This window comes from Cucurbita pepo, chromosome LG08 (assembly GCF_002806865.2).
Source record: "Cucurbita pepo subsp. pepo cultivar mu-cu-16 chromosome LG08, ASM280686v2, whole genome shotgun sequence".
NCBI lineage: Eukaryota > Viridiplantae > Streptophyta > Magnoliopsida > Cucurbitales > Cucurbitaceae > Cucurbita > Cucurbita pepo.
This window is the reverse complement of record NC_036645.1, coordinates 7162423-7181845: the sequence shown is the minus strand read 5'-3', so window position 1 is coordinate 7181845 and position 19423 is coordinate 7162423. Positions and strand designations below refer to the sequence as shown.

Genomic DNA, 19423 nt, shown 5'->3' with positions numbered 1-19423 from the left:
TTTAAAAATAAATAAATATTTTATATATTAACATTTTACTTTATTTAAAAAAATAATAATTTAAATCATTTAAGATTTAAACCCATGAACCTTAATGACTATGGAGGGATGATCTCTCAGCAAAATAACAATAATAATAAAATAATAAAATTAAATATTTAAAAAAATAAAACCCTAAACCAAACTCATCTTCTTCATCTACAGTTTGCTCTTCCTTCCTCATCTCAAACTGATCTCCTTCTGCTCTGCTCTGCTCTGCTCCTCCAACAATGGCGGCTTCTTCAATTTTCTTCACCCTTACTTCTCCATTCCTCTCTTCTTCCAGGCTTCACCCCACCGCCAAATCCCTCTCCTTCTCCTTCGCTCCTCCATTCCCCAAATCCTCTTCTCCTTTCCGGACCCTTTTCCCCATTGCTTCCAATTCCTCCTCTAAACCCTCAATTCCATCTCCCATTGACTCCTCGAGTTCTTTCGCCGCCCCTTCGCTTTCCTTAAATCCAACATTGAAGTCCCGTCTCCGCAATGGCGAAACCCTCTACGGTCTCTTCCTCCTCTCCTTCTCCCCCACTCTTGCCGAGATCGCCGGTCTCTCCGGCTACGATTTCGTCGTCGTCGACATGGAGCACGGCTACGGCGGAATCTCCGATGCCCTCCCCTGTCTCCGCGCCCTCTCCGCCACTCAAACTCCAGCCATTCTCCGGATCCCTGAGAGCACTGCCGCCTGGGCCAAGAAGGCCCTAGATTTAGGACCGCAGGGTATCATGTTTCCAATGATCGATTCGTCCAAAGAAGCCAAAAAAGCTGTTTCATATTGCAGATTCCCACCCGCCGGAGTCCGTGGATCAGCCCATCCAGTGGTTAGAGCATCGAAATACGGCATTGACGAAGGGTATTTGACAAATTACGAGGACGAATTGCTGATTATGTGTCAGATTGAATCTGAACAAGCGGTGAAGAAGATAGATGACATAATGGAAGTGGATGGGGTTGATTGCATTCAAATGGGGCCATTAGACATGAGTGGAAGCATGGGATATCTATGGGACCCTGGACATAAGAAGGTTAGAGAAATGATGAGAAAGGCAGAAAAGGCTGTTTTGGAGAGCAAAACTAAAAATGGTGAGAAGGGAGCCTTCTTATGTGGGTTTTCAATGCCTCATGATGGGCCAATTGACATGAGGAAGCGTGGATATCAGATGATTTCTGGCGCTGTTGATATTGGTTTGTTTAGAACTGCTGCTGTTGAGGATGTGAGGAAGTTTAGAATGAGCGAAATGGAAGACTCTGAGGATTTGGATCAGCCTCTTACTCACAAGGAAGAGGATGAAGAAGATAAGTACTGGAGCGAATGAAGAAACTTATCCTTTTTCACAATATGCTTTATCTTTTTGCCTCTTTTCTTGTTCTTTCTAGTACATAAGTAGAGCTTGGAAATGCAATTCTTGATGTGGGTATCCATGAATTGTGCTCATATATGGTTATGCACTTTCTAATGCTTTCCATTTTTGTTTGTACAGACATTTTCAGTGTCCTTTTTCCTCTTCTCTGCTGGATCTTTGCCTCAGTTCTTAGTTTTTGACTTCTCTGTGCCTTTACTTTTACATCTTGATCTTGCTACAGGATTCATAATTATATTGCTATATAATATCCTTAGGCCATGTGAAAGGAGACAGGTTGGCCTTGGTACTCTCTGTTCCCATTGGTCAGAATCACGTGCCATCATTGATCAATGTTTGTCTCATTTTCCCATCTTAGCCCTCTGAATTTTTATAGTCAAACTGAAATACATTATATAGATCAAGCTAGGAGTTTCAGAAGTGGGGTCATTGTGGTAAAACCCCTTCTGTTTGTGGCCTTTTTGCTCATGCTATGTCTGCTGCCATACTTGACAGCAGCAAGCTGTGATGTAAAAACGTCCTCTTTTAAAAGGGTCCTCTTTGGCTGTCAAGAAACAGGTAGATTTGTGGAAGGGGAGGCAAAAAAAGTGGCGGTGGTGGGTTGAGACAAGCTCTTATGGCGATTCTTGAGAGCTTTCTTAGATTTAGGTTTCTTCAGCATGTTGTGATTTTGTTGCAGATCCATAGTGTAATCTGCTATCAGTACAAAGTTGGAGATTTGGATTCTTGGGGTCTTCCCACTTCTGAAAATCCAAAGATCTATATGTATTGGTCTAAATATCACTCTTTACAGATTGGTGATTCTCTGAGTAAGTGCATTTGTTTTTCTTCATCTCTTAAATCTGCTGTTGCTGCTGCTTTGATTTCTGATTTCCATGGCGGTGTGTTGCAGTGTTCTTGTATCCACCAAGCCAAGATTCAGTGATTCAAGTTACAAAGGAATCTTACAACAGCTGCAATCTCAAGAATCCAATCTTGTCCATGAAAGATGGTAACTCTGTTTTCAATATCACTACTTATGGGGATCTGTTCTTCACCAGTGGAGTTGCAGGCCACTGTGAGAAGAATCAGAAGCTTCATATCTCTGTGCTTTCTGGAAATGGTTCTTCTGCAAGCGCTCCATCTTCTGATGGTGCACTTCCTGAAATCTCTCCCTCTTACCCCACTGTTTTTGGTGGAATCCCAGCAGCTCCCATGGCCAACTCCAGCTCCTCCTCCTCTTCTTCCTCTTTGTCAACAAAAATCTCATTTTTTCCTGCCTTGGTTGCTGCTGCTTTTGCTGGGCTTTTGATTCTGAGCCAATGAGTTCGTTCATATATTGAGATTCATTGAGTTATAATGGTTTGAGAAATGAATTCTTTTTCACAATTATTATCCCTGCGTTGTTGTGTTCTTAGATGAATTGAATTCATCTGTGTTGTTTAATGGTGTTTCCTATAAGAAATGGCTCTGATTTTCAGGTGTAAAATTCTCAGGCGGCCCTGTAGTTTTGGTCGTGTCAGTTCTAATTTTCATATGCCAGCCACCTAATACTCACAACATGGGTATCTCAACTTCGTTTCTAAATTAACCGACATATTTAATCACTCCATAAATTTGTTTTGCTTGCAATCGTCCCTTTTCTTCGGGGTCGGGAAGGTCACTCCTCGCCACATTATCCATCTTTACCAGGAATCCCGACCCAACTCAGAGCATGTGAACTCGAGGTGTTTCTTCTTGAGGCATATTAAATTCAAGAAAGTTTTTGTGGACAAAGGAGTCACAAAATTGTCTCATCTTATTCAAAATTGTGTTTCTCATTTCACCTACTGCATGTAAATATAGGAACATAACATAAGAAAAAACATGAAACTTACAGACGCAAATCAAGCAACAAAACAATACAGAACCAATGCAAAAGCTCATGTAATATATAGATTAGAGCGATTTGGTTCAGTTAGCCGTGTCAACTCCTACTGCAATGGCTTTATCTGGGGTAGCCACTGCATATTGTACCTCAGGAATCGTAGTAGGGTTCCCATAAGCTGCCTTTGATTCTGATCCTGCGAAGGGACTCCTGAGTTGGGCAGCCCCAGAATCAGTTTCCATGGAAGCCCTTGGAGGGGACGCTGGCTGGACCTCGACGTTCGGATATGCAGCCTTGAACCTTGCTCTTAGTCCTTCATCAACCAACCTCACTCCATTCAATTGATTACCAAGAGATATCCACCTGAAAAACAATTCAACAAAGAATCATCATATGGTGACATTATCATCTAGATGTGCATGTTAAAGGAGCCATGATAATATCAAACTCGATGCAGAAACGAATCTATTAACACCAGCAGCCACCATTTCGTAACCACATTTGTGAAATGTGAACAATTAGTTTCAGATTTATCGGTTTCGTCGTGCATATACATAATTTACTCACAAAACACCAGCAGCCACCATTTTGTAAATACATTTGTTAAAGGAACAAGTAATTTCAGATTTATCGATTTCGTTAGTATATAAATAATTATTCACAAGTTTTGTGGATCATAATGCAAGGTATAGTTTCTATGTTTTGAAAAATGCTCTCGTTTGAAGCCTTCATGAAAGGAAAATAGTAATGATAATATAACTGAAACATACCCTGCATGAGTGTTGTGCATGCGAGCAAACAATTCTAGCTTTCTTGTTCTTGGACTTATCCTCTCAAGCAAAGGGTACATCTGCAATGATACGTTCTCATTATTGAACTGATAAAAGAGAATCAAACAAACATGAATATGAAGCATGTGGAACTCCTATGGAGGGTTTTGATGATGAATTGGCATAGTGGTCACAAGGGCAACTACTAGGACTTATTATCCTGCCTTACGTAAAGTTGTCAGAGTACACTGAACCTCGGGATTTGAAATCACTGTTTATATAATGTTTTCATGTTGACCAAATGTTATGATAAAGCAGTTATCAGGTGTGATTATTTGAGGGTACAGAAGCTCAATGTTCCAAAAGTAAAGAAATATGTCCCAAAAATTCTCGCTTTTCACTTTTTGTATCCTGTTATCCATATTACTACATATATATATATATTTTTTTCTTTCATAAACAAAAATTTAGCTATGTTTTACTATTGTGCACCCCATAAAGTTCCTTCCTTTTGCCTTCGTGCTCAACTCTTAAAAGGTTTTTGCACTTTAGTGTATGTAGCATTTCAAACACTAAAAAATGAAAACACTGCTCCTGCAGCATACTAGAGCATGATGCAATTTTTTGTAACCCGATCGCTCAAATGAGAAGGGAAAACAGAAAAAAAATTACCAGTGTCCTGCCCAATATTTTGAACTCCTATCAAAATGGATAGTAATAGCTAAGAAGTGATTAGCGGGGACTTGTTATAAATAAAAGGAAGGACGAGAAGGAATGACGGTATAATAGCCCAAGTCCACCGCTAGCAGATATTGTCCTCTTTGGGCTTTCTTTATCAAGCTTCCCCTCAAAGTTTTAAAACGCGCTTGTTAGGGAGAAGTTTCCACACCCTTATAAGGAATGTTTCGTCCCCTCTCCAACCGATGTGGGTCTCACAATCCACCCCCCTTGGAGGCCAGCGTGCTCGCTGGCACACCGCTCGGTGTCTAGCTCCGATACCATTTGTAACAACCCAAGCCTATTACTAGCAAATATTGTCCTTATTGGGCTTCCCCTCAAGGTTTTAAAACGCGTCTATCAAGGAGATGTTTCCACACCCTTATAAGGAATGCTTCGTTCCTCTCTCCAACCGATGTGGATCTCCCAGAAGGTAGGCATTGATTAGTAACTTTAGGAATTAGGAGTGGGTGGCCACTCAAAAGACGGAGGTTCCAAGTCCTCGCATACTCATGGAGTAACATTGTCGTTGGATTACTTTTTATGTTCCAACATATTTGGGTTCTATCACAACATTCCAAGTGAGCTTGAAATAACAGATGGGGAGGTTTTGCAAGAGAGAGATAGACTAACCTCGTCCGGTTTACGACTTGTTTCTCGAACCTCCGCAACAACAACATCTGTGTCAATATTCCTGTTAACTTCTGGATTTCCCTTTATTCCAACAAGGCAATGCTCCTTACTATGATTGAGCCAATGGCCCGTCCGCCCTGTTCTAATAATTCTTTGAAGTTGATTTGTCTTAACCCATATAAGCTCCTCAACACGCTTGTAGCCCCATTGTTCTAAACTGCAAAGGCAAAGTAATATGCTTGTGAACCAAATGAAAGATAAAAATTCAGCACATTATTAGCATCTCAGCAACACATTAATGATTGTACATAATTTTGAATACAAATAGAAAGAACATATTATACAATTATTATAGCCAACAGGCAATAAGAACTGAGCACACACCATTCTCTTCCAAGTTCCATTGCACGCCCAGTGACCCAAAGAAAAATCAGACCATCGGTCTGTAGCGCAGGAACGTTGAGATTGCGCATTTCATCATCAGCCATTGTTCCATAAGGCAATTCCATATGGATATCCCACGGTGGATCTGCCATAATCACTCCAAATTGCCCCAAAATGTCCATTCTAAAATTACGAATGTCACAGTTAATCCATTGTGATTCACCAAGTTCTACCTCCGAACAATATTCAGCTCGCTGAGGCTTTAGTTGTTTGGGAGGAGCAACAGATCCAGCTCCCATTAGCATAGGTGGCACATCTTGAATTGGATCAAGTTCGTAATGGACATACTTGCATGTCTGGAGAAAATGCAATGTAGTACCATCATTAACACATTAACCAATGGACCTCTCAGGCCCCCATATATTGTGTGTATGTGCGAGAGTTGGGGGAAGGAGTGCCCCGACACAAAAAGTAAGTGTGTTGATATTTCATTACTAGACGATCCTCATAACATAAATGTTTACCTTCATGTGCCGACAGGTATCAAGAAAAGAGCAGTCACCAAGATTGATGTCAGTATGTGGGGCAATGATTCGTCGAAAATGAACCTGTAAAGTTTGTAGGTAATAATTAGTGAAGTTAATCTATTCATTTCGTGACGAGTACAACAATGTGAAACATTTTATAAGTGAAATAAGTGGGAGAGTTCAAACTTAAATAAGAACAAACAAATTGGTCATCAATTCTCAGTTTATTTTTTTCTCATTAAAAGTAGAGGGCACAGGCCACCTTCAGTCCCAGTTCATTGCAGAAGCCGACTAAGATATTGGCTTTCCTGACTCAACTAAAAGATATGTTTTTGGGACTTCTTCACAAGGATAAACTAAGCAAAGCCATAGGTCTTGAAAGCTAACAGCATAACGATTTACACAGTATAAGTATGGTTCGTCTCGACACCACTTAAACTTAGATCAATCTGCCCACCAACTTGACCTTTGCCTCGGAAAAATAGACTGAGCCAATAATATCTCAACTATGTTAGATGAACACGACTCTCCACAATGGTATGATATTGTCCACTTTGAGCATAAGCTCTCATGGCTTTGCTTTGGGCTTCCCCAAAAGGCCTCATACCAATGGAGAGAGTATTCTTTGATTATAAACCCATGAACATTCCCTAAATTAGCCAACGTGGGACTTTCATCATCCAACAAACTATAGTTATGATTTATAAACTCAAAACTACATTACTTGTAATTCTTCTATGTTAATTCTATTTGATATGTTGTGATAATAACCCAAAACATGAGAAATAGGTACAGAGAAAATAAAGGATTCCATGGTAATCTTCTCGAAGATATTTTAAAAACGTCTAAAAGAACTAAGTATAACAAAACCAAGAGAGGGGGGAGATTGCATGGAAAAGTAGCAGTTCACTTTAATACAAGCCAGTTATGCTATTCTAATGATCTAATCCGTTTCTTCACAAAGCAAAAACTAACCAGAATCAGCTTTTACAGCATTAATTTGAGAATAAATTTCAGTGCAACTACACCATGAATCAAGATCTTGGAAAATGGAAACATGTCACTTATATGATAAGCAAATTATTGTCTACACTTCACAGTAGAGTTTGTACGAACCTTCTCACACGCGACGTAAGAGCCAGATTGACGCCGACAGTCCTCTTTTGTTAAGGATGAGCAGTATTCTTTCAGTTGTGAACCACCTTTAGTTTTAAACTGGAGAACAAATTAAGAAATTGTGAATTGCAATACGGGCATTCCTTGCTATATAATGATATATCAGGTTAGCAAATGATAAAACTAAGAACTCATACAGAAATGACAAGAACATAGCAAAATTTAAGCCATGAACAAATTATTTACATCATATTTCAAGCAATCTATGTGTGCTTAAAAGTTTAAAGCCACGGACCTCTGAAACATAGCAAAATTTGAATCCATGCCACAGAAAAGAAGCCATGAACGTAGATTATGTATATACTTTTCAAACAATAACCAAGGACTAGCTAACATAAACGATAGAATCATAGCAAAATTTGAATCCAAGCCACAGAAAACAAGTGATGAATCTAGATTATACCTTTGCTGCCACAGCAGTTTCCCTGGCAGTTGGGCGGTGAATTAGGTCCAAGAGCTCCTCACCAGTCTTCGACTTCTGTGATTCTCTAAACGACTTCTTGTTCAACAAGGCTTCGAGATCGTTCATGTCATCCTCCTCAGATTTAGGCTTCTGCGGCATTGAATTGGGGCCACCCATGGGCACATTTGGCCCCATCAATGGCCTGTGCAATGGGGGGAGTCCCATCCCTCTAGGCATCCCCATCATTCCCATCATCCTAGGGGCACCCCTTCCTCCAGCCATTGACCCTGCAGGTCCACTGCCCGGAAACATGGGTGATAGTCCCTGCATATTGGGGTCTCCAGGCCCCATCCACATCTCCGGCATCGGCCTCGGCATTGGCCCTCCCATCCCAAAGACTCCGCCATTGACATCCACACCACCACCACTCACCACTTGCTGGTTCTGATTATGACCGGAATTACCCTCTCCCGCGTTCGATTCCTGCGTCTGAAAATCAGCACTCTCGGGCAATTCCTTCATAAGTCGAGTACGATCAATCCCCAACACCATCACTCGAGACTTCCCACTCACAACAAACTCCTCCAATTCAACCCCGCCGTTATCCTCCGCCATCGACCTCAAAGCCATCTCCACCGCCAATATCGCACCGGAATCTCCCCCTAATTCCCGCAACGCCGCCTTCTCCGCCGCCGTAGCCTTCTGATCATTCTCCAATTTCCTCAACACCGTCGAAGAATCAATCGCCGTAAAATGAACCCGTTCGAGTAAACAAACCGCCACCATCGACCGCACAACCGACAAAGGGCTTCTACTATCGTCAATCGAAAATTTCCCGCCATCAGGCTGGCGAACTCGCTTACGATCGGAATTCAATTCCGGATACGACTTCGCATTCCGATTCTTCTGAATCGCGAGTTTCGCTTCTCCTGACGGAAGAAGATTAGGGCGGGATTTATGGAGCATAGCGTCACTACTCGACAAAGGGTATTTAGAGGGTTTGTTCTTGGGTTCAGGGAGAACCGGTGTGGGAGTAAACGAGCGGCCATTGAAGGAGGATACGAGCTTGAGAGAGAGATCGAGAGAAGAAACAATACCAGGAATTTGAGCTTGAACAGAAGAGAGAAGCTCCAAGTGGTTCGTGTGTTGGGCTACAATGCGAGCTTCGAGTTGCTGACGCTTGTCTTTGATGCTCGCTATGCTTTCTTCTGCGGCTTCTGATTGGGTTTCCATTGATTCTCAGCTCTGATCTCCAATGGAAGAAGACCACACCCGAAGGAGAAGAAATTGTTCCATATTTAAATTAAATATACAAAATACATAAAAACTAAATAAATTAAATTTATAAATATAAGATTATTATCTCTAAATACATTAATTTTAAAAATATAAAAAAAAAAAATTTATAATGTATATTATATAATTTTTAGAATTTTTTAATAAAAAAATTATTCGATGCAAGTTTGGAGTTAGGGACGAGCGAGGATTCACGATCTCTGGTTTGACCCCACACGATCAACTTGAAGGTTTCATACCCGCTCGAGTTTAAGCCGAGGGAATTTGACAAGGCTCGAATAATAAATATTGGTTGTGGATCGAAAAATCTTTTTTTTTTTGTCTGTTTTAGCCCGTTACATATCGTGTCAGTCTCATGGTTTTAAAACGCGTCTACTAGAAAGAGATTTCCACACCCTTATAAGAAATGCATCGTTCCCCTCTCAAGTTTTAGCCCGTTACATATCGTGTCAACCTCACAATTTTAAAACGCGTCTACTAGAAAGAGATTTTCACACCCTTACAAGAAATGCATCGTTCTTCTCTCAAACCGACGTAGGATCTCACAATCCATGTAATAGCCCAAGCCCAGTCCACAGCTAGCAGATATTGTCTTCTTTGAGCTTTTCCTTCCGGGCTCCCCTCTCAACCCGACGTAGGATCTCACAATCCATGTAACAGCCCAAGCCCAGTCCACAGCTAGCATATATTGTCTTTTTTGGGTTTTTCCTTCTGAGCTCCCCTCTCAAACCGACGTAGAATCTCACAATCCATGTAACAGCCCAAGCCCAGTCCACCGCTGTATATATTGTCTTTTTTGGGCTTTTCCTTCCGGGTTCCCCTCTCAAATCGACGTAGGATCTCACAATCCATGTAGCAGCCCAAGCCCAGTCCACCACTAGCAGATATTGTCTTTTTTGGGCTTTTCCTTCCGTGTTTCCTCTCAAAGTTTTAAAACTATCTGTTAGGGAGAGATTTCCACCCCTATAAAAAATGATTTGTTTTCCTCTCCAACCGACGTCGGGTCTCACACTTCTAGATTGTGAAATCTATTATCAGTTGGGGAGGGAAACGAACCATTCTTTATAAGGGATGGAAATCTCCTACTACCAGAGGCATTTTTAAAACCTTGAGAGAAAACCCAAAGAGAAAAGTACAAAGACGACAATATCTGCTAGCAGTGGGCTTGAGCTGTTACAATCCACCCCTTGGGAGTCCAGTGTCCTCATTAGCACATCACTCGGTGGGCTGAGCTGTTACAATCCACCCCCTTGAGAGCCCAGCATCCTCGTTAGCACATCGCAGAGTATCTATCTCTAATACCAACTGTAACAGTTCGAGACCACTTCCAGTAGATATTGTATGTTGTATTCGGTTACACATCGCTATCAGTCTCACAGTTCTAACCGAAAACCTATTATTAGTTATAGCATTAACAAACAAACAATCTCGAACACAATCCATTTAAATATCCTCTTTTCTATACAAAGAACATGCTTGGAAACACTCTAATTCTACTTCAATTATTAAACCAAAAAGATCAATTTTGATCTTTGAAAATGCTACCTACTCTTCATATATGCATATCCACTTTGTGTTATGGCCTTGTCAAAGCTATCCATTATAGGAACATTACTTGACTCATTAGCTATCTCAGCTCCCCCAATGTTTGCTTGTTGTAGAAGCTCCATGAGCGATACGAACACGTTTATCCTTGTAACGCTCCGGTTAGCCTGCAACAACACAAGTTAATCAGTCATCGAACGTAATACTATAAATCATATTCGGTCTCGGTTTCTTACATTTAGCTTCACCTCGACCACAAACTGAGCCCATATCTTCTCCTCTCGAACCTCCATCACGCCTTTCAAAATCGTCAATCCATAGCTACGAATCATCTCGGCTATCTCGAGAAAGAACCCTCTTTCCTCGCATAGCATCTAAACAAAGAACAATAGAATCACGTTAAAAAGAGGTTTCGACGACCGAACATATAACACTTGATCTCCTAACCTCTATTAGCATTTGGCCTGGTGAACTAAGGTCTTCGACTATAACTGGGCAAACCATTGGCGTCGATCCCATTTTGAACGCCCAGGTAACCCCACCACCACCTCTCTCCGTTGTACATTTGTCACTAATACCCACTCCGTTCTCTTGGTCGATCAACTGTAATTTGAAAAATTAGTTAGGTGTGAACTTGTAAGAAAATAATGAGGAACGAGAATCAAATATTGACCTTTGGTTCGTTAGTTTCTTTAAGCTTATCGGCGTATTTCGTCACGCTTTGTAAGAAAAGCATGTATTTGATCGTTCGATCCAACAACGAGTCGATGCTACACTGTTTCATTGATAAAAAACAAACATGTCAAATGTTGCATTAACAAGGCATTATTAACGATTCGACGTGAACAAGATTTGTACCTTTGCACCACTCGGGATAATTCCTCGTAACTCTTTGATACGATCTTGGATCTGTTGTCGATCCTTCGGTCTCGGACGGTTACTCTCTCCCGGTCTTGCCCTTTTCTTAAAAGTCTTAGCAGGCTCTTCACTCTTATTATGGGATGGTTCTAAGATGGAGCCTCCAATATTGATGCTATAGCTGTCGTCGATCCATGAACTTACTCGTGACTTCGGTACAGCTTCGTTCGTACTCGGGAAACTATCAACCGTGCACAACGGTTGTGTCAGATTCACGTCGATGCAACGGTCGAGTGACGATCTTTCGATTTTCGACCTTTTCGAGGCAATCGTTTGATGATTCTCAATACTCGATTTAGTAGCGGAGCTAGTGTTACTCAGACCATCCAAAAGTTCTTCAATTCCCAACTCCCAGAATAATCTCTTGCGGGGGAGATCCGATGACCCCGTGGCTAACTTCGACGTGCACGTCGACATACTGTTGCAGCCGCCCGAGTAGCTGCCATGCGCTTCGGTTACTATGTTATCCCAAGTTTTGACCAGTGGACATCCTGTAGCTAACCCCAAACTATCAAAGAGTCTATCTTTTGTATCCTGCATATCTTGTCCATTAGTTATTAGACTTTGAGCGGAAACAACCGACGTTTTGCTCGGATCGTCTTCGAACTTACGAGCTTCAACTAAATTAGACGACAATGTCGAAACTCCGGTCGGAAGGCTATGGTTCAATGCTGTAGTTACTCCGTCGGTTCCGATCTCTGGTGAAGAATCAAACCACTGAAATAGATCATCCACGAACGAGATGTTCGGAAGATCGATCATAAAATCCTCGGTAAGACGCTCGTCACAGAAGTCGGGTAGGCTTGTTATGCTGTCTATAAGTTCACCTTCATTCATGGGAAGTAACTGAGACGACGGTTGAACGTTGTCGATAGGGAGAGAACCTATTCCACTCGAGACGGGCGTGAATGTCGTGCTATTGTTTCCATATTCCGTTTCGTTTCTACAAGATTCGAGCATATTAGCATCTGAGTAACTTGGATATTGAGCATCTTGTTCTCGAACATCGGATGTTGGCAGTGGCTCGGATGAAGTTAACACGGAATTCTCGCTACTTTTACTGAAGCACGACGTATCGTAGACTGGTTGTTTATCAGTTGAAGCATATGATTTCCCTGAGAAGTTTGTATGCATGGCACTGAGACTCCAGTCATCAGAATTTGTAGACGAGACGATGGACGTGAAAAGCTCGTTAACGTGACAGATATCGGTGCTCGAAGCCACCGGAGTAGTTTCCTCATGTACTCGACACAACGACTTCTTTGTGTCTGCCAAAAACTCCAAACTTTCCAAGATCTGCAGAAAAAAGGAACGAACTATTCAATCCCGGTCGAGCTAAAATAAACAGAATTCGAAGCATCGATCATTCACAGGATGATTATATGTAACCTTATGAGTAGAGCCGAGCTGTAGAACTCCGTACGGTTGAACGGGAATTACTGCAACAGTCTGCAATCGACACGATCACATCAGCTAAAACTAACGAGTTAATCAAAGTAGAAACACAAAGCAAGCATGTTAACGAAATAATGTTGTAACAGTCAAGCCCACCGCTAACAGATATTGTCCTGTTTGGCCTGTTACGTATCATCATCAGCCTTACGGTTTTAAAACGCGTATGTTAGGGAGAGGTTTCCACACTCTTATCAAGAATGTTTTGTTTTCCTCTCCAACCAATGTGGGATCTCACAATCTACCCTTCTTAGAGGCCCCACACTGCCCGGTGTCTGGCTCTAATACCATTTGTAACAGCTCAAGCCCACTGCTAACAGAGATACTATCCGCTTTAGCTCGTTACGTATCACCATCAGTCTCACGGTTTTAAAATGCGTCTGTTACAGAGAGGTTTCGTTCCCATCCCCAACCAATGTGGGATCTCACAATCCACCCTCCTTGGAGGCCAAGCGTCCTCGTTGGCACACCGCCCAATGCCTGGCTCTGAGACCATTTGTAATAGCCCAAGCCCACCGCTAACAGATATTATCCGTTTTGGCCCGTTACGTATTGCCATCAGCCTCACGATTTTAAAACGCGTCTATTAGGGAGAGGTTTCAACACTCTTATAAAGAATGTTTCGTTCCCCTCTCCAACCAACCTAGGATCTCACAAATGTTGTTTCGTAAAGCTTCAACAAGAAACAAACAGGCATACCTTTATCCCACAGAAGAATTGCTGTTCAAACTCCAAATTATCCTGCAATAAGAGATGTCATCAGATGTCGGAGATCGAGAGGTAATTAATGACCAAGAACATAAGGGTCAACTCGAGCATAGCTCAATTGGTTAAAACATATATCTTCGGCCAAGAGCTCAGATGTTCAAATCCCGACCCCACCATTGAACTCGATAGAATAAACGGAAACAAACGAGTACCTGAAACATAGCGGAACTCCATACGCCAACGTAAGCATCTGAAAATACCCATCTGTGCTTTCCAGTGAAAGCAGCTGTGCCAATGACTCTGAGAACAGACCAAGAACAGACCATATATTGAGAATTAAGAAAAACAAAAAAACACAAACATATGACATAACGAAAGGATTGAACTAAAAAAAAAATGTAATATAATGAAGAACAGACAGCTTACCCTTCACCGAGCATGTGAACTTGTTGAAGCATATGTGTGGCCACCAGCCCCACTTGCTCTTCATACCAAAAATCTTCCAAAGTCAACAACCTATATGCATACCAACAACATAGCCTATGGTAAGCATAGTGTTGTAACATCACAGCTCGACCCAAAAACGAATCGAAGTTGATAATTGATAGTATATTCGAACCGACAAATGATTGTTGATATTAATTAGAAATGAAATGATATCACAAAAGTTCGAACATAAGAACGAAAGTCATATTCATACCATAAACTTGTTAGTCTACTTGCATTGATTGAAAGGAAGTGTTAAAACTTTAGAAATTGGAACACAATATATCTTTTGAAACGTTCAACCCCACCGCTAACAAATATTGTCCTCTTTGGATTTTTCCTTTCGGGATCCTCAAGGTTTTTAAAACGTGTCTGTTAGGGGAGGTTTCCACACCCTTATAAAGAATGTTTCGTTCTCCTCCTCAACTGATGTGAGATCTCATAATCTACCTCCTTCGAGGCCCAACATCCTCGCTAGTCCTCGTTCCCTTCTCCAATCAATGTGGGACCCACTCCACCCCTTTCGAGGTCCAGTATCCTTACTGGCACACCGCCTCGTGTCCACCCCCTTTGGGGCTCATTCTCCTCGTTGGCACATTGCCCAATGTCTGGCTCTAATACCATTTGAAACGACTCAAGCCCACCACCTCTTTACGCTTTCCCTTTCAGGTTTCTCCTCATGGTTTTTAAAACACGTCTGCTAAAGAGAGGTTTCCACACTCTTCTAAAGAATGTTTCGTTCTCTTCCCCAACCGAGGTGGGATCTCATAATCCACCCTCTTTCAGGCCCAGCGTCCTTGTTAGCACTCGTTCCCTTCTCCAATCAATGTGGGACCCCCCTGATCCACCCCCTTTCGAGGCCCAACGTCCTTACTAGCACACCGCCTCGTGTCCACCCCCTTCAAGGCTCATCCTCCTCATTGGCACAACACCCAATGTCTAGCTCTAATACCATTTGAAACGACTCAAGCCAACCACTAACAGATATTGTCCCCTCTTTAGGCTTTACCTTTCGGGCTTCCCCTCAAAGATTTTAAAACCCGACTACTAGGGATAGATTGGACGTGTAATCTCATATATTTAATCTTTGATTCCTATTCTTAAACAAGAAAATGAAAGCAAAACCACAAGAACAACACAAAAACAGAAGAAATTCTCCAAGAAACAAGAAAATATGAAATGGGTAAGCATCTTACATGGAGTTTCTTCGATCAAAGCTCCAAAAAACACCATAAGACCATCGATTACTCCTGCAAATGCGATTAAGAACCAAACCCAACTCTGTTTCACCCATTGGATTAAAAACACCAACAAATGAATCCAAAATCAACAGAGTTGAAACAAGTTCATACAGATTCAAACCCACCAACAACAACCCAAATCCAAACTCCAAAGAACAACCAAAAACCAAAAACAAAGCAGCAGCTCAGCTAAGCAGAGCACTTCAAACAGAAATGGATGAACAAAAGCAACATGAAAAGGGATGAACAATAGCTTTATATGAAGAGAAACACGAAATGGGTATCAGGATTCTGTGATTTTGTAAGCGTTGAAAGGACAAAAAGAGGGAATGAAAATGGAGGAGCAAAGGAAACACACAGATCTTTCGCATTTGATATGTTCGCCTAAATTTGTCCTCAAATGCGCCCTTCTTTCCCCCACTTTTTTCTCGCTCTTTTTTCCTTTCCCCCTCTTTTTACNAAAAAAAAAAAAAAAAAAAAAAAAAAAAAAAAAAAAACAGACAAATTTTGGACAATAGATATCATCTGTTTTCTAAAAGTCACTTTTGATTCACTATTATTATTCACTTTTTCTAAACACAATTATTTAAATTTTAAAAAAAAAAACTTTTACTCCAATTTTTAAATAATTATGTTATTTATATAATTTAATAATTTAATAAATATAAATTATTAAATAAATATTTTCACGTCATTAAAACATTTTTATCAAGATTTAAAAGATTTTAACGACGATAAATATTTATTTAAATATTAAATTTTCATTTTTAAAATTAAAAAAGATTACATTTGGATTGTTTAATAAATATATCATATAAAAAAAATATTGCAATAAATGGGATTAATTATTTCATATTTAACCTAAAATCAATGTTCATAATGTTGGGGTTTTCAAATTTATAAAATTTAATTAAGAAATTATTATAAACATCATTACTTGTAGTAATGACATATTAATTAGTTATAATTTTTCTAATTTATTGTAAATCTTAATGAACCATCTTAAATTATATTTATTTATTAAAATTTGTTTTTTTTATAATTATTCTTTTAACTAATATATAATCTAATTAATTATTAAACTAGATTGTGTTTTTACGATAATAATTCACTATTTATTCCATTATTCTAAAATTAAATTATTTATTATTTTGATATCATATATATATATATATATCCTCCAAAAATAACTAATTTTAATAAAAATAAAATCCTACAAATTTATTTTATGATTTTTTAAAAAAAAATCATTATTATTACATAAAGATTACTATTATTTTTTTTCTTGTAAAAATTTAATATGTTGAATTAAATATTTATTAAAGTTTATGATGTAATTTCGTTAAAAATGTAGGGTATGAAGTTGAATTATTTTAGATATGTGTCCTTTTCAGCAAATTAAAAAAATAAAAAATAAATAAAAAAAAAGTTGAAAACGGCGAATGGGAAGAAGAGAAGGGAGACAGAAGAGAATATTCTGAGTGGGTCCCACAATAAGGGATGAGATGAGTAATATGAAAGGGAGCGAAAGGAAGGTGGTCCCCACCTGACCTGCTCAGCCAGTCCTCAGTTCTTAACTACCATTTTCATTTTTTTTTTTTATTTTTTTTTTTTAAATAATTAGTTTAGAGGTTAGATTTTTTACCATGGTTGAAATTTTTTTTTTGCTAAATATCTAAATTTTTTACTGTTTTTTTAAGAAGTCATATTTAATTAAAATATTATTATAGAAATTTAAAATTTTTTTATAAAAACATTTACAAATAAAAAATTACAAAATGGAGATCGAGAAACCAAACACAAAATAATTGACACCCCTAATTTCATTAGAGACTAACGCCTCAAAACGACTCTACTCTGTGACTGTGCATTTCTCGAACGTTTCTCTGCTTCAACTAATTATCAGCAATCATCTAAAAAAGAAAAAAATTATTAAAAAATATCGACAAAATCGGCATTAAAAAAAAAAAAAGAAATATATCATATTATTATTATTTAATATATATATATATATATATATATTAATTGATGTGCCCAACATTCTCTCTCTACCCTTGGTTTGACCATTCACCTACCTTATGTCTACTTCCCCACCACTTTATTTATTTTTTATCTCATAAATATTTTCCACTTTTTTTTATATGATTTATTTTAGATNGTTTTTTTTTTTTTTTTTTTTATCTTCTTTTTCCATGCATGCTTTGCTTTCTATTCCCATATAATTTCCTCTTTTTATTTTGTTTTAATTAATGTAAATTTTTTTTTGAAAAGTTGTTCATGTCCCACACTTTATTTGAATTTATGGTTGCGAGATCCTAAAATCATCTATGGGATATCAAAAGATCGACGCTCGATTTCTTTTGTTGGTATCGATATCGATTTGGATTTGAGACTTTTTAGAACGAAAAACCGTTCACGTGAATAGCACTATATCAACTTAATCGAGCATTGTTTAACTTGTCACTTTGAGATCTTACTATCTTCAACTATCTCGACCATTTGAGTGTTGTCAATAAATGGCTATGAAGATACTACCACAAAAGTATCGATGTTGGGAGACCAAAATCCGAGTACTAAAAATTTGACCCTATTGAAGTTGAACTATGCTCAAAAGAGTCGATGGGTATTTTCAGATGTTAGGTGAAATATCTATTATCACTAAACATGTTGCAACGTACGCTCTCAAATATTAGCTCGAAGTACTTTCTCTACCTCTTATTACCCTGAAAAGAACATGGGTCTTGAGTCTTTGAACCGATAACCATCTTTCAGCTAACCTAGCCTCCTCCGTCCGTCGGGATATTGGCTCGAGCTATTTTCTCTACCTCTTCTTACCCTGAAAAAAGCAGGGGTCTTGAGTCCTTGAACTAATAACCATCTTTTAGCTAACCTAGCCTCCTCTGTCCCTCGGGACATTGGCTCGAGCTATTTTCTCTACCTCTTCTTACCCTGAAAAAAGCAGGGGTCTTAAGTTCTTGAACCGATAACCACCTTTTAGCTAATCTAGCCTCCTCCATCCCTCGGGACCAACAAGAGGTAGCATCCCTCCAACCATGTTTTTTAAAACGAGATCGTAATTATGTTATATTATTTTTTGTAAAGTGTATGAAAAGAAAAAGAAGGGTATCCAAAGTTGTCCCAAATCTACAAGAAATCTATAGGGGGAGGGCACAATAGTAATTATTGTTGATTAAAAGAAATATTTGTATATTGTTTTGTAAATCAAGCTCTCTTTTGGCCTTTGAGAATGTGTTGACTTTGAGGGCACAATAGTAATTAATTTTGATTGTGATATAAATCTCCTATCACCATATTCTTAGTGACAATAATTTTTGGTCAACCCGTACATAGCTCAACTGGTTAAAACGTACATTGTTGACCAAGAGGTTAATCCAACTCGACATACTGACCTAAGAGAAAAAAAAATGACTCGACAATGATTGTTAGAATTGTAACTGAAGATTGACCAAACGGACTCAACCCAAGCACGAGAACAATCCAACCCTAAATGTTGAACAAAAAAAGAAATTGTCCACTTTGGCCCGTTACATATCACCTTCAGCCTCACTGTTTTCAAAAGTGTCTGTTAGGGAGAGGTTTTCACACCCTTATAAGAAATGTTTCGTTCCCCTCTCTAACCCATGTAGGATCTCACAGTCAACTTGAACATAGCTCAATTGGTTAAGACATATACTCTTAAACGAGAAATTAATCCAACCCAACATGTTAAACTAACAAAAAAATCTTTTTAGACTGCACTGACTAAAAGGACACGACAGTATCAAAACACGGGGATTAAACTTGTAGTTTAACCTAATACAATACGAGCTAATGACAACACATCGTTTTTCAAGAACGTAAAAACAAACCCGTCAAAGAGTTCGATATTGATTGAGTGGTAGCTAGCTAGAAAGAAAGAGTATG

General features: G+C 39.2%; 4 protein-coding genes across 4 annotated transcripts; 2 read left to right on the top strand and 2 right to left on the bottom strand.

Annotated features, from left to right (window-relative positions):
• Positions 1–156: 156 nt before the first annotated feature.
• On the top strand, positions 157–1520 carry LOC111800889 (2-keto-3-deoxy-L-rhamnonate aldolase). The gene has a single exon (XM_023684791.1). The coding sequence runs from the start codon at positions 270–272 to the stop codon at positions 1350–1352; it is 1083 nt and encodes a 360-aa protein (XP_023540559.1). The 5' UTR covers positions 157–269; the 3' UTR covers positions 1353–1520.
• A 125-nt stretch (positions 1521–1645) lies between these two features.
• Positions 1646–2865, top strand: LOC111800890 (mavicyanin). Its single transcript, XM_023684792.1, has 3 exons — positions 1646–1731; positions 1956–2206; positions 2290–2865. The coding sequence occupies exons 2-3, from the start codon at positions 2014–2016 to the stop codon at positions 2700–2702; spliced, it is 606 nt and encodes a 201-aa protein (XP_023540560.1). The 5' UTR covers positions 1646–1731; positions 1956–2013; the 3' UTR covers positions 2703–2865.
• Positions 2866–3156: 291 nt separating this feature from the next.
• Positions 3157–9151, bottom strand: LOC111800888 (N6-adenosine-methyltransferase MT-A70-like). The gene is made up of 7 exons (XM_023684790.1): positions 7854–9151; positions 7391–7489; positions 6272–6355; positions 5748–6103; positions 5364–5580; positions 4014–4093; positions 3157–3606 (listed from the first exon to the last, which is right to left on the bottom strand). The coding sequence occupies exons 1-7, from the start codon at positions 9084–9086 to the stop codon at positions 3330–3332; spliced, it is 2346 nt and encodes a 781-aa protein (XP_023540558.1). The 5' UTR covers positions 9087–9151; the 3' UTR covers positions 3157–3329.
• A 1377-nt stretch (positions 9152–10528) lies between these two features.
• LOC111800803 (transcription factor EMB1444-like) lies at positions 10529–15872 on the bottom strand. Its single transcript, XM_023684655.1, has 10 exons — positions 15455–15872; positions 14199–14288; positions 13985–14072; positions 13764–13805; positions 13002–13061; positions 11553–12908; positions 11368–11469; positions 11142–11297; positions 10931–11068; positions 10529–10861 (listed from the first exon to the last, which is right to left on the bottom strand). The coding sequence occupies exons 1-10, from the start codon at positions 15550–15552 to the stop codon at positions 10691–10693; spliced, it is 2301 nt and encodes a 766-aa protein (XP_023540423.1). The 5' UTR covers positions 15553–15872; the 3' UTR covers positions 10529–10690.
• Between the last annotated feature and the right edge of the window lie 3551 nt (positions 15873–19423).

Bases quoted from the DNA above. Each gene is read 5' to 3' on its own strand.
- LOC111800889 (XM_023684791.1), top strand. From the start codon at position 270: ATGGCGGCTTCTTCAATTTTCTTCACCCTTACTTCTCCATTCCTCTCT.
- LOC111800890 (XM_023684792.1), top strand. From the start codon at position 2,014: ATGGCGATTCTTGAGAGCTTTCTTAGATTTAGGTTTCTTCAGCATGTT. The intron at 2,207-2,289 runs GTAAGTGCATTT...GGTGTGTTGCAG, and splicing joins ACAGATTGGTGATTCTCTGA to TGTTCTTGTATCCACCAAGC.
- LOC111800888 (XM_023684790.1), bottom strand. From the start codon at position 9,086: ATGGAAACCCAATCAGAAGCCGCAGAAGAAAGCATAGCGAGCATCAAA. The intron at 6,104-6,271 runs GTAAACATTTAT...CATTTTCTCCAG, and splicing joins ATACCTGTCGGCACATGAAG to ACATGCAAGTATGTCCATTA. The intron at 5,581-5,747 runs GTGTGTGCTCAG...TTGCCTTTGCAG, and splicing joins ATGGAACTTGGAAGAGAATG to TTTAGAACAATGGGGCTACA.
- LOC111800803 (XM_023684655.1), bottom strand. From the start codon at position 15,552: ATGGGTGAAACAGAGTTGGGTTTGGTTCTTAATCGCATTTGCAGGAGT. The intron at 13,806-13,984 runs GTACTCGTTTGT...CTCTTATTGCAG, and splicing joins GGAGTTCCGCTATGTTTCAG to GATAATTTGGAGTTTGAACA. The intron at 10,862-10,930 runs GTAAGAAACCGA...GTGTTGTTGCAG, and splicing joins TGGTCGAGGTGAAGCTAAAT to GCTAACCGGAGCGTTACAAG.